At 46.2% G+C, this 12,017-nt stretch overlaps 1 protein-coding gene across 11 annotated transcripts in view; it reads right to left on the bottom strand.

Moving 5' to 3' along the window:
- CAPN15 (calpain 15) overlaps nt 1–12,017 on the bottom strand; it is a 65,699-nt gene that overhangs the window by 47,367 nt on the left and 6,315 nt on the right. For 3 of the 11 annotated variants that reach the window (XM_026079181.1, XM_026079185.1, XM_026079184.1), the window contains 4 exons: nt 4,004–4,151; nt 2,514–2,600; nt 1,039–1,203; nt 547–866 (listed from right to left, as the gene is read on the bottom strand). The exons of 3 other annotated variants lie outside the window; for them this stretch is intronic. In XM_026079181.1, the coding sequence (XP_025934966.1) occupies nt 547–722 (176 nt within the window). In that variant the 5' untranslated portion in view covers nt 723–866; nt 1,039–1,203; nt 2,514–2,600; nt 4,004–4,151. The remainder of the gene's footprint in view (nt 1–546; nt 867–1,038; nt 1,204–2,513; nt 2,601–4,003; nt 4,152–12,017) is intronic. 5 more of the 11 variants (XM_026079198.1, XM_026079193.1, XM_026079182.1 and 2 more) reach the window with 4 other exon arrangements.

Consider the following 12,017-nt stretch of genomic DNA (forward strand, 5'->3'; position numbering starts at 1 on the left):
GTAGGCAGCACCGAGTTCTTTTTCAGAGTAATTCTGTCCTGGTGTGTTTTGTTCCCCTGGATCTTCATTCAAAGCATTTCACTGCTTTTGCATGAAAACAGTATCTCTTGCTCTTCTGAGTTCAGAAATTCTTGCTCCTTATCCCTACCCAACCTGGAGAGATAATTCTCCATATCTGATACTTCTATAGCAATCAGTCAGGAGGTCAAAAAGAAGAAGAGCCACAAGCAACAAAAGCATGGCAAACTCCTTAAAGTAACTAAGATCCCATTCCCAGGCAGCCAGCTTCACAATTCAGGTGAGTGAGGAAGAGCTGGGGTAAGCCCTGCAGTCTGCTTTGCAGGAGACATCAGCAGCCCTGTAAAAAGGATGTGGCCTGGCCTCACTCAAGTCGATGGAAATTCAGCTCTAGATTTCACAGGAATTAGTATTCAGCCTCTGCATGAAAGGACACAGCACCAACAGGATGCAAAGCAATTTATCTCCCAAATGCACTGCCCTGGATTCAAGCTGAGAGGTAAGCAGGTTCCTTCCCCTCCTCCTTACCTTCGCACCCGGTGGTGTAAATGCTGATGCTGCCGTGTTATAAGGGCACTTTCCCAAACCGGGCCACTGTGACTACTCCTATACCAGCCCACAGCTGGGTGCCCCGGGTAGGGTGGGCTAGTGAAGCCATGGTCCGACTCCGTCTCTGCGGCCAGCGATGAGGCAGAGCTCCCCATGGTTCCCCCCTACCCAGGCCACGCTGAGATTTATCCTAGGTAAGGTCCAAGCCAGCGGTGCAGGCAGTTCGAGTGGAACAGGCGAGGCGCTGCAGCATGGGCTGCTGTAAAGATCCCAACACACTGGAGAAAGGAAGGCCGGTTCTGATCAAAAGTTGAAAAATAAAGAGAAAGGGGAAGAAAAAAAAAAAAGAAAAGAAAAGAAAAGAAAAGAAAAAAAGAGAGAGAAATATAAGGTATGATTTAAGCAACAGTCCTCCAGTTTTAGAAGCCTATTAATGCATGCTCTGACCAGGATTCCCATCGCAGCACTTACTGGAACGGGAAGCGCTGTTTTACTGAAGCCAGGTTTTGCTGCCTGAAGATGAGCGGTACAGAGGAAGAGGCTCTCCACAGTTAAGTGCCAGGAGTTCCCAGGCTCAGGTGGGAGGGAAGCTGCATGACTAGTGGAGGAAAGTACACCAGAGCCCAGCAGAAAGCCCTTGACACCATGTAAAGTAGCAGAGAAGGGGACAAAAAGTCTCACCCAGAGCCCAAACCAGCAGCCGTTGGGAATCACAAGCACAAAAAGGTTATTCTGAAAGCTCCAGGCTATAACTGGCACACCAGCTTTTTAATTACATCAGCTATGAGGAGTACAATTTGACAGTTTGTCTGAGGTGAGGAAATTTTGGGTTTTTGTATGTAAAATAAAATATCTGTCATTTCCTGTTCCCTGTTAACACCACAGTAAGGCTAAAAACAGAGACTGGGCATCTGCATGAGTATGTTTTCTGCGGCTGTTTTGCACAGTGCAATGAAACACTTTCTTTCAGCTCAAGCCAATTTTTGGCAGATACTCAGCATCCCCCTCCCCCTCAACAGCAGGGTTGGGGCTTTGACTGTTCCTCCTTTTCTCCCTGTCTCTTTCTTACCTTTTACAATTTTTTCTTCATTCTCAAAATTAAACCACAGAAACATCTCTTGTCCTCTAGTATTTTAAAAGTTTAAACATACGCCTCTCTCCTTAAAGCAAAAAGGCATGGCAATCTGGATGTGTGTCAGGAGGAATGGATCAAGGGAACATTTATCAGAGCAAAAAAGAAGAAATGAGGAAGAAGAAAAAATTAGCACAGCTGAGATTATTCAATTATCCACCAGGATTTATAGAGATGAATGAACTATAGAAAGACCTTTGTGAAGAAACTACTCAGTGCCATAAAAAGGCTGAAAAAAAGACTACCAAAATACAGTTTTTCAATCCAAGGATTGTTCTAAGGGATCAAGAAAGGCCTTGGTAGAAAACAGACTCTGGAATGCTGGAGCTCAGGGAGCAGGTGCAGTTTTGGTAGGAGCTTAATACCAGAATGTGTATGCATTAGGTCATTAAATGGAAAATGTTAACAACTCCTTCATGGTCTCTTCTCTGTAACCTGCAAAGCCTGGATTAAAAAAAAAAATAAAACTGAAAAATGCCCAAGAACACTATTTTCCCCACCTAGATTTCCTCCCTGTAATTGGTCTGCCTGGCTGCTGTGCATCAGCCATACTAAAGATAACACACCTACACACTTTGCTTCTCTCTCCTGGCCACCATCAAGGTCCAGCCAAAATGGATCCCTGGCATTTCCCCTCTCATTTTCTGTCAGTTAGTTTGTAACAAATTCTATTTTCCTAGCTAAATGAAAGAAATGCAATGTGAGGGGAAGAGTATTTCCAAGTGTCACCGGTTTAAGTCTAACTGGAGATATCACTTGTCTCCCACCTATAAAGACCTTCTGCCTCAGCCCTCAACTGCTTCCCCATACTCACAGCTATGTCACACAGCAGCAGCAAAGGAACAGGGGCCTGACAGGAGAATGAACTCTGACTCTCATCTCAAGACTTGAGACCAATCTACTAGAAGGAAAAAGAAGTGAGATGGGGAGAAACACAGCCACATACAGTTCCCCATGGGCAGAGCTAAAGAGAAGGCAGGAAGCTCAGTCAGGTTAATAACTTTTTTCCCTCAGTAGAGTTAAACCACCAAATAAAGCAATTCTACAGGCTGGTTTGAGACCACTTCCTCAGCTGCCTCCAAAGTTGGAAAAGCAGAGCACTTTGCTTCCTCCTCCTAAAGAGAGAAACACCAGTTTTAACTTACTACAACAGGTGAGACATGCCTGATGCTCGCATTACTGTTGGCTTCCAACATGTTGCTAGCATCTTGGCCCTTCCTCCTCCTCCAGATCTGCACCAGGGAGTCTGAGCAGCCAGCTCAATGCAAATATGCTCCAGGAAGAAGAGAGTCTAGGAATCCTACTTTAAAGCTGTGTTGTAAAACTCCATAGTGGGTGGAGTTGGGAACAGGAAGTGATCTATAAATAGGTTCAGGATAACCTAGCTAAGTCATAGTGATCTCCAAGACTGTCTAGTCTAAGTGGGCTGCTTGGCTGTGAGTGCTGCATGAAATCGGATTTCTCTGGGCAAAGCAGTAAATCTTTTCTCCAGGGTCACCTTTCATGCCAGGCAAGGGCAGCCAGTGAACAATATTTAGGGGAGAACACTGGCACAGGACAGGGAGGAGAGCCAGTTTGAAAACAGAAGGAGCGGCATCATTACAGCTCAATGCAAAGCATGTATCTGCTTGCCATGCTGATTCAGGAGACGCCTTTGGCCAACAATAAGTAAGTGAAGAGCGTGCAAGAAGCGAAGGCAAGAATGAGAATGACACCCTAGCAAGGGAAGGGGTGAATTAAAGCAGGCTATGAAGAGGTAAGCTTCTCTGGAAGTGATCAGCCTTATTTCTGAGGAACTTCTCTCACTGAACAGGGAGATGCCCCAGGAGAGGCCTTGCAGACACGCAGCCTGTGCTGAACAGGGAAAACTTCAGTCGCAAGAAGGGGAGCAAAATGCCAGGGGCTCCTTTGCTTTGGCAGGACGGAGCAGGATTTTCCTCCTAATAAATAAAGCACTGCTTCTATCTATCTAAAGAGGAGAGCGAGCAACAAAGTGAACAAACTGAGGTGGCTTGGGAAGGGTGAATCTCCCTCCTGGAAATTAACAGTTAAGTTCCTTAGTGAGATACTAAGTTCCTTAGTGAGATGTCAGGTTTGGGTTTTGTTTTTTGCCATTTGCAGCTGCAATAATTACCAGGTTTCAACTGATGCTGTTTAGCTACTCCCAAAACATTGCTTCCAAAACAAAACTGGATTTGACCTTTCCACCTCCAAGTTGCTCATACCCACTTACCCTGACCTGTTATACACAAGACAGACCCTTCCCAAATTGCGTCACCACTACCCTGAGTAACAGGCACTTACGACAAGTTCAGGAAGGCAAAGTTTTCCCATGAAGGTTCCTCCTGCTGCCAGAACTGCAGAGCAGTCACTTTGACTTCAACACAACCCCTATTCCTCGACACCAATCAGCAACGCTGACCCCTTGGGCTCTAGCTCTTCTTTCACACCACTGCAAAGCAAAGCAGAGAAGCACGGGTGGGGATCTGGGTCTGTCCAACCCCTGTTCTTCGTTCTTCCCTCTGGCTCTGCGCCCACATTCCTTCCTCTCCTGCTGCTCCAAGAAGCAAAGGACCTAGCCCAGACGTTGCAAAGTATCTGGGAATACATGGACATTTCAAAGGGGGCAACAAGATCAACCCCAAGCTCTTTTCTTTGGCACATAGCAAGAGGGGAAGATAGAGGTTCCTGGAGCTGCTCCAGCCCACAGAGGAAACCAATGAGGCAGATTCATCCCAGTCGGTCCTATGTGCAGACCACCTCCTGAAATGATGCGATTCCCCCCACACACAGTCCTTTATTTATTCATTCATGCAGCGCAAACCAGCTCAGCTCCTGCTTGAGTTTTCCAGTCTCGCTTGGTTCCCAGCCTTCCAGGCCCCAGACCAAGAGTTTGTCACCTTGGTAATTCCTCCACATCCCCCAAACTATAGTTGCATTGCCCTGGGGAGAATCTGGGAATGAAAATACAGCCACTCCCCACACAAGACAGCTTTTGTCTGAGGTGCTGGGCCAGCAGCTGACCCAGGAGAGGATACCTCATGTACCTGGGGGAAAAACATCCGTTAAAGTTACGCTAAGAGGAAGCCATGCAGCAGCAGGAAGGTTTCTTCTAAAACTGAAGTTGCAAGGACCAGCCCCTCTCCTCCCTTTCCTATGTGAATTCCTCTGGCTGCAGGGCTGGCTCAGATGGACTGGGACCTGATACCCACAACAACAGCAAAGGGGAAGCTCCCTACTCTTCTCCACATGTAATCTGCTGCTTGCAGGGAGAAACAAGGGTTGCTGAAGAGCTCTGAACTCTCAGTCCTGCCACACATCCCTGGCAGGAACAGCCTCTCTGGGCACCGCAGGGAATAACTCTCATATTCTTGAACACAAAGTAGTTCTGTAGTAGATAGGTACAGCCAGAGTAACTGTGGTTGGCTCAAGGCATTTAAGCTGGAGGAGGTTACTCCATACACCACAAAGGCAGGGCAGACCCTCAGCCCTGTGCCAATTTTGTTATGCCACCAGGCAAACAGGAGAGCTCCCCAGCTAGCACTGAAGGAAGAATACAACCACAAGAGGCCAATATGCCCCTGTCAGGGTAGGTGGGAACAATGCACAGGGGTGGGTAAAGTAACACAGCAGGAGGCCTGATGATATGCCATGTCAACAGAACAAGGAAAAGAAGCTCAAGCATTCATGTATACAGTAAGTGATACACAGTCAGGCCCCTCTCCGCAGGGCAGGGTGGCAGGACCTGAGGATGTACAATGCCATATACTGGCATGAAGCACAGCATGATTTGTATACACCATGCTGAGATGACCCTGATAAAAGAAGAAACACCGTGGTAGGAAGGGAAAATAATCTCTCTTCTTTCGTGAGGGGGAAAGACAACGGGCAAGCAATAATGCATCCATCTCAAAGGGAAGTAGGACAGACTGAAAATCAGAGATACTCAGTGCCAACCCAGTGAGAGATCCATAGCTCCCACGACTACCAAGCGGGATCCCTGTTGCAAAGCAGCCAAGCAAACTGGAATGCTCCATGCCAAGTGGTTAAGTACCTTGCACAATGCTGGTGTCTTGGTGACAAGAAATGTAGTTTTACTGCCCTTTTCTCCTGTCCTCACCTACAGAGTCAGCACAGCAAGGAACAAGGCAGCACAAGTCTGCTGCACTCCCAGCAGCAAACGAGAGTGTCAGCAAATTCCAGTTCCTTGCAAAGCTTCTGGCAGGGAGGGGCAGGAAGGTACCTCCAAGAACAGACTAAGGCATAGGTATAACAGGAAGCCCAGCCCAGTGGTTGACACACTAAACCGGGATGTGTGAGGCTGTTTCAACCCTCGTGCTCTATCACAGAGCTTCCCCTGCGTAACTCGGGGCATAGTCCTGTGACTCAGAAAGCGCTGCCCTACCTTCCAGGGCCAAGAAGAGTTCATGTTCTCAAGGCACTAGGATGACAGGCAGCATGCAAGCACCACAAAAGGGAGGATAGGGAGATGGAGAAAAGGGTAAAACTTGCCCACCCCCACCTTTATTATAGGGTAGCAGGTCTGACAGAAGAGAGGCCAGTCAGATGTTCTGATCCCAGATCAAATCTACAAGACTGGAAGCTGCAAATGAGTTATTTTCCAAATCATGGTGAGAAACGAGATGGGCACGCTACTTTGAGATATCATTAGATAAAATCACCTGCCTGGAAACAGATTTCCAGATGGGATATTAGCGAGGTAAAAAGGGAATTTAACCTAGAGTCCTAAATCAGCACAAAACCTGTTTCAGGCCACACTTTAGCAATGTCCAGACCAGAGGCACATCTTTCTGGCCATGGACATAAACATGAACAGGTGAGCTTGAGGCTCTTTACCTTCTTTCAACTACCTAGTCTGAGCTGGTTCTGGCCCAATCTTAGCAGAGAAGAAACACATACACGGCAGTTGGGTTGGCCTGAGGTGCGTTTCATACCCAGCACTGACTCTTCATAAGTATACAGGCAGAGGAAGGGGTGTCCAAAGCCTGAAGCAAAAGACTGATGTGAAAAACAGATTTATTTTAGAGCCAGCTTAGCCCCAAAGCAACTAGTGTTAAAGTCTGGAAGAAGTTTCCTCCTCTGTCTTGCACAGCACACTGAAAACCAGTGACAGATTATCCAGCGAACTACTGCAAATCTATCATAGTCAGTTTGAAAGAGGGGGTTGTATAAATTTGAAAGGGCAATCAACATCTTAATTACAAGCTATGGGGAGAAGAAGGGGGAGAAGCAATGGACAGGAAGCTTTTTTTCAAAATAAAGGTTAAGTTTAGAATCCATCTATATTGACAATTGAAAAGCAGGAAGGTCCTTATGTGAATAAGCATGAAAACGGCACCAAGAGCACTGCTGAGGCCTAAATGTACACACACACATAAAAAAAATAAATGTCTAAAATGTCTGTGCTCTATTAAGTTAATTAATATTACTTCAATGAAGTGCAATGGTGCTATTTCTATCCTCCAGTTTACTAGCCAATTGTGGCTGGCTTTTGAGTGCAGTTAACAAAAGTGTGGGGGGGCTGGCATGGTTCATCTCATTAGCAACACCACAGTAATGCCACAGAAAGAGAAGGGGAAGAAATAAAACAAGACAAGCCACAGTGTCCAGTCTCAGAAAGCTTTACCAACAAATCTAATTGCCAGATCTTTTCCTCCCTGTGTTTATAATCCTCATAGCAGAGCTCTGTCATCCTACTCAGCCCAAAGATTGCCCCAGCTACAAGACATGCCAGGCTGAAAAATCAGCTCGGAATGTCTATTGACATCAGTTGCATTACAAAAACAGGTAGCTTTCACTTGCCTGCTACCAATATTCTATAGATGGAAAGTAGCATAAGCAGGGATGCTTTGCACAAGGAACACACACACTGGACTCCAGCCAGGAAAATACATCTTGAGTAATATGCACACTCTTTGTTTCCTCTTTTTTTAGATGGGTTTAACTAGACTCTGGGCTTCCCAGCAGCAATAGAACACTTTCTTTCTCACTACAGCAGAGTGTTGATTGGTAAACAGCAGATCTTCCTGTGTGAGGCTGTGCCAGCCTGTGCAGAACAGAACTGTTGTTATTGCACATTCACAGCTAGAGATAAACATGAGTAAGATCCATGAGTAAGAGCCAGGCACTGGCTCTTCAACGCATTTGCTTTATCATGTTCACCTTGGTTCGACAGCAATGATCATTCTTGAGAAAACCTCTGACTCCTGAAGGGCCAAGGCAGCACAAGTAGCAAGGATAACCAGTTTAAAAAAGGCAGAAGTGACATTAATGCAAAAAGCTCTCTTCTGTACTCACTAACATTCACAAACTCCACCTGCATTTAAACCACCCAATAGCAAAACATGAAAATAAATGGGCTCAATAAAACCAACCTACCAAAAAGCAGCAATGGAAAAAAAGTTTTCAACAGATTTCTTGGGACAAATCTGCATCAAGAGCCATTGCTGCTGCAGGACCTAAAGATTACAGTGAACCAGAGAAAGAAAAAAAATGTGCAAATCAAAGATGATGCTCTGCAATGGCACAAGAATAAACCAGTCCAGGAAAAGTGGATACCGGAAGGTAGAGGAAGGTTTCTAGCCTTCCAAAGAGCAGAGCTCCAGACCAGCTGCTTCAGAAGTCCTGAGGCAAAAGGACAGAACTAGTGTTAATACAGACCTGGACAAGTTCATGAACCACATGAGATCATTATCTTCAATAGCAGGGAACCAGATTTGATGACTCAGGAAGTCTCTCCCAAACTCTGAGTTAGTAGTGGTCCATGTGTGCCCAGGCATGGCACAAACCTGAGGTCATATCCAAAAGGACATCAGGGATTGTATGTTGAGATCATGTTAAGCTGACAGATAAGCAGATGAAGGGAGGGCTGACTACTGAAGAAGGGAGAAGAGAATTGCAGCAAGAAGTGGAGTCTCACAACTAGACAGTGAAAACTGAGGGCAGGGACTTGAACAGCAAAGTCTCAGAGAAAGGAGGAGATTGTCCCCAGACACCCCAGTTGCGGCTTTAATTCTAACACAGGTTAGACAGATGAGAAATACATAATTCGTCCAAGCCATATCCAGTTGTGTCCCTTGCTAGAGACAGCTCCTAGTCTTCACTTCATTCCCCTGTCCAGAACGAAAAGGGCTTCTTTCACAAGTGCAACAGTACCTGGACACCTTTTTCTGCCATTTGGACTTTCCCTGCTTTAATCAGGCATCATGTCCCAATTTCCAACACACTGACCTAGATTTAGATGACCATATCTCTGGCTATGCCTCAGGCAAGCGCAGAAGTAGGATAAGCCTGACAGACAACAGTAGAATTTGGCATTTTTATTAGGAAAAGAAAAAACAAAAAAGCAAAAAAAACCCCAGAAAATAAAAGCACAAGAATCACTGCAAACTGTATAAGAGCTGCTATCTCCACAACCACAGGGAACAAGAAGAGTGGAGTGGAGGGACAGGGAGACAGGAACTGAGCGGACCAAGGAGACAATTCCCTTTCCAACACAGTTCAGTGTTGTAAGCTACCTAATTGAGGAGCATCACATTATTGCTCACCCCCCTCTCCAGCTCTGGATCTGCACCCTGCTTGGGCCATCCTGGAAAAACACATCAATCCTTCTGCAGATTGATGTCTTAGTCATGCCATTATTTCTATTAGGAGATGATACTGTCTTCAGAATTACATGACTGGAATAACATCTGATAGAATTGAAGTGATAGAGACATCGCAGTGCCCAACACTGCTGCAATATTCCCCTTTCCTCACTGGCGTAGCTACATTGGTTCACTGTCTGTGTCACAAGCAGCTCCTCTTCAGCTACACCAGTACAGTTGAAAATGTAGGATGTGTTCAGTTACACAAGGACTTAAGAAATATTTGGTCATGACAGCAGCTCTTTGAACGAATGTAACGATTACTTGAGGAAGATGCAGTACCCTAAACGAGAGGACCAAAACTTAATACAGATGCCTTCCATAAGAGATTGCCTTCACTACAGCAAACCCAGGCCCAAGAGGTCATCCAACATACCTCATGGCACAGCAATGGAATTGGCCTCTTACCCAAGACCTGCCAGCTGGATCCTGGACTCACTTTAACTCAAGTAGGCAGATAGAGGAGTTTGCATGTTACAGGAGTCACTCTCAAATGCCTTGCAAGAAACAGCCAGCTGTGTTAGCATCATGTGGTGCTACAGACCGACAATATTCCCTCCAGGAGGSTCTGCTTGTGAAAGCATGTTACATGGCAAGGCTGGGCAATGGGAATGAGGTTTGCTGCTGCAAACATGCAAAGACACTCAAAGACTGCATCAAAGCACTTCTCCAAGAGCAGGACCATTGCTTCATCCCTCCCACAATTGAGAATTAGCCATCACACAGATCTCAGCTGACATCACCTGCCTGTCTCATGGGAGTAAATCGCTCAAAAAGACCAGAGTGCTCATGGCCTGGCTTCACTGACCCTGAAACGTAAGAGAATTCTGCAGATCTTTGCTGAGTCTGGACACCAAGGCCACGTGGAAACTCCAGCCAGCTCTTAAGAATCATGGCAAACCAGATTGGGCAACAAGTGCATCAGTGGATGCCAGTGTCTATCTGATTAATCCAAAGCCCAGCTTAACTCATTTGAGCACAAGGCCAACACCAACAGACACAGTCCTGCAGTGGACACCACAAGTGTCTCATGAAGGTACAAGCTCAGACTAGTTTCCCACAACTTTGTCCCATCTCTGCAGAGCAGGCTGCAACTTGCCAGGCTGAAAAGCAGCTGGGCTAACCCTAACCATGAGCCACAGCATAGTCATCTATCCATCCTAGTCCTGCATTGGGAACTGCCATGTGACCATTGTGGTTGCAGGCAAAGCAGCACACAGTTTCTTCGATCAGTTTATTTCCCTGCCCTTGTGTTGCCTCAAACACAGCTTAGTACAGTCATGCAGCTCCCGTGGCTTAAGATAATGAGGTCCTGGATAACCCCACATTTTCTCTTCCACTCTTACAGTCTCTTCTTCATCATGAGAAAACCAGGGTACATCAGCATCCCACCCACTAGAGCATGAGGCCTTTCACACAGACAGCAAGTACTGGGCAATACTCTGAGAAAAGGAATCAAAACAAGGAAGAGAAAAGAATGCGATGCAGGGGAGAAGTGAGAGTAACCATGTTCCCAAGCTGAAGGAGAAAAATTCCTTTTTTCCCTCCAGCCCCTCCCAGCCCAAGATGGAACCAACTACAGTCAAAAATGCCTCTCACCCAACACAGTTTCTGCTCTGCAGGTCCAATGCTCAGTTGGTGTGAAGTCAGCCTGGTATCCCTGGAATCAAACAGCTGCTGTTGGCAGCAGCTGAAAGGCCTGGTTTGAGGAGCATRCTAGATCATCTCTGCACAGAACTGCTGGTAACACACTATTTCCTGATAACATGACTGCAGCCTGCTAGGAGGAGTGGCAGCTGCACCAAGCTGGTGAACAGAGAGGAAAGGCACACGAGAATAAATGGCTACTGAGACTCTGAGCTAATGAGCACCTCACCAGCACACACAACCATCTTCAAATTTTAGGTCACTCAATCAGCATCCACTTGAATTACAGCTCCCAGAAGGCTCTGTGCTTCCTGCAGCATCAGGCTGACGAAGGGCTGGGGCTTGAACCCCCCCTGGAGACAGGAGCCAGTCTGCCTTTGGGTCAACTCAGGCTCTTCACTCTCTATTTCAGCACGTTTGACTGTGACCTTACAGCTCTGTTCCCACCACTGGCCTTACTCTCTCTAACCATGGCTACTGCTTAGTGTTCTGGTGAAAGCCTTAATTGTATCAGGTAACACAACACCTCACAGGCTCAGCGGGATCTTAATGATAAGGATTCTGGACATCTTTCAACAATTAGCAACAGGGCAGGACCTCCCAGGAGATCTGGATGTGAATGCAAGGATGTCTGAAGGGGCACACTGCCTGTATGTTCAAATGCAGAAACAGACGTTAATTACCCTGCATGGCCAGGAAAACATTCAATTGCATCTACTGGAAATTCAAGAGCACAGATTCCTCTGATTGTCAAATGTGCCCATCCCCAAAAGGTTTGATGTTTGAACATCCACCTCAGTGAACCTAGCAAACCTCTCTCCCCCAGCTCTTTACAAGATATGTCCCCTTCTCTCTTCATATTCTCTGCTCTCAGAGCAACCTGTTTTAATGAAATTTATCCCTCTGTGAAAGCGCTATCTCCTTTGGGATGGTTTTTTTTATAAAACAGAGGCAATGAGAACCCTTGTCCATAACTGTTTGGTACATTGGCACACTTCCATTCT

This window comes from Apteryx rowi, unplaced genomic scaffold (genome assembly GCF_003343035.1).
Source record: "Apteryx rowi isolate R43461 unplaced genomic scaffold, aptRow1 scaffold_494, whole genome shotgun sequence".
In the NCBI taxonomy this organism is placed as follows: Eukaryota; Metazoa; Chordata; class Aves; order Apterygiformes; family Apterygidae; genus Apteryx; species Apteryx rowi.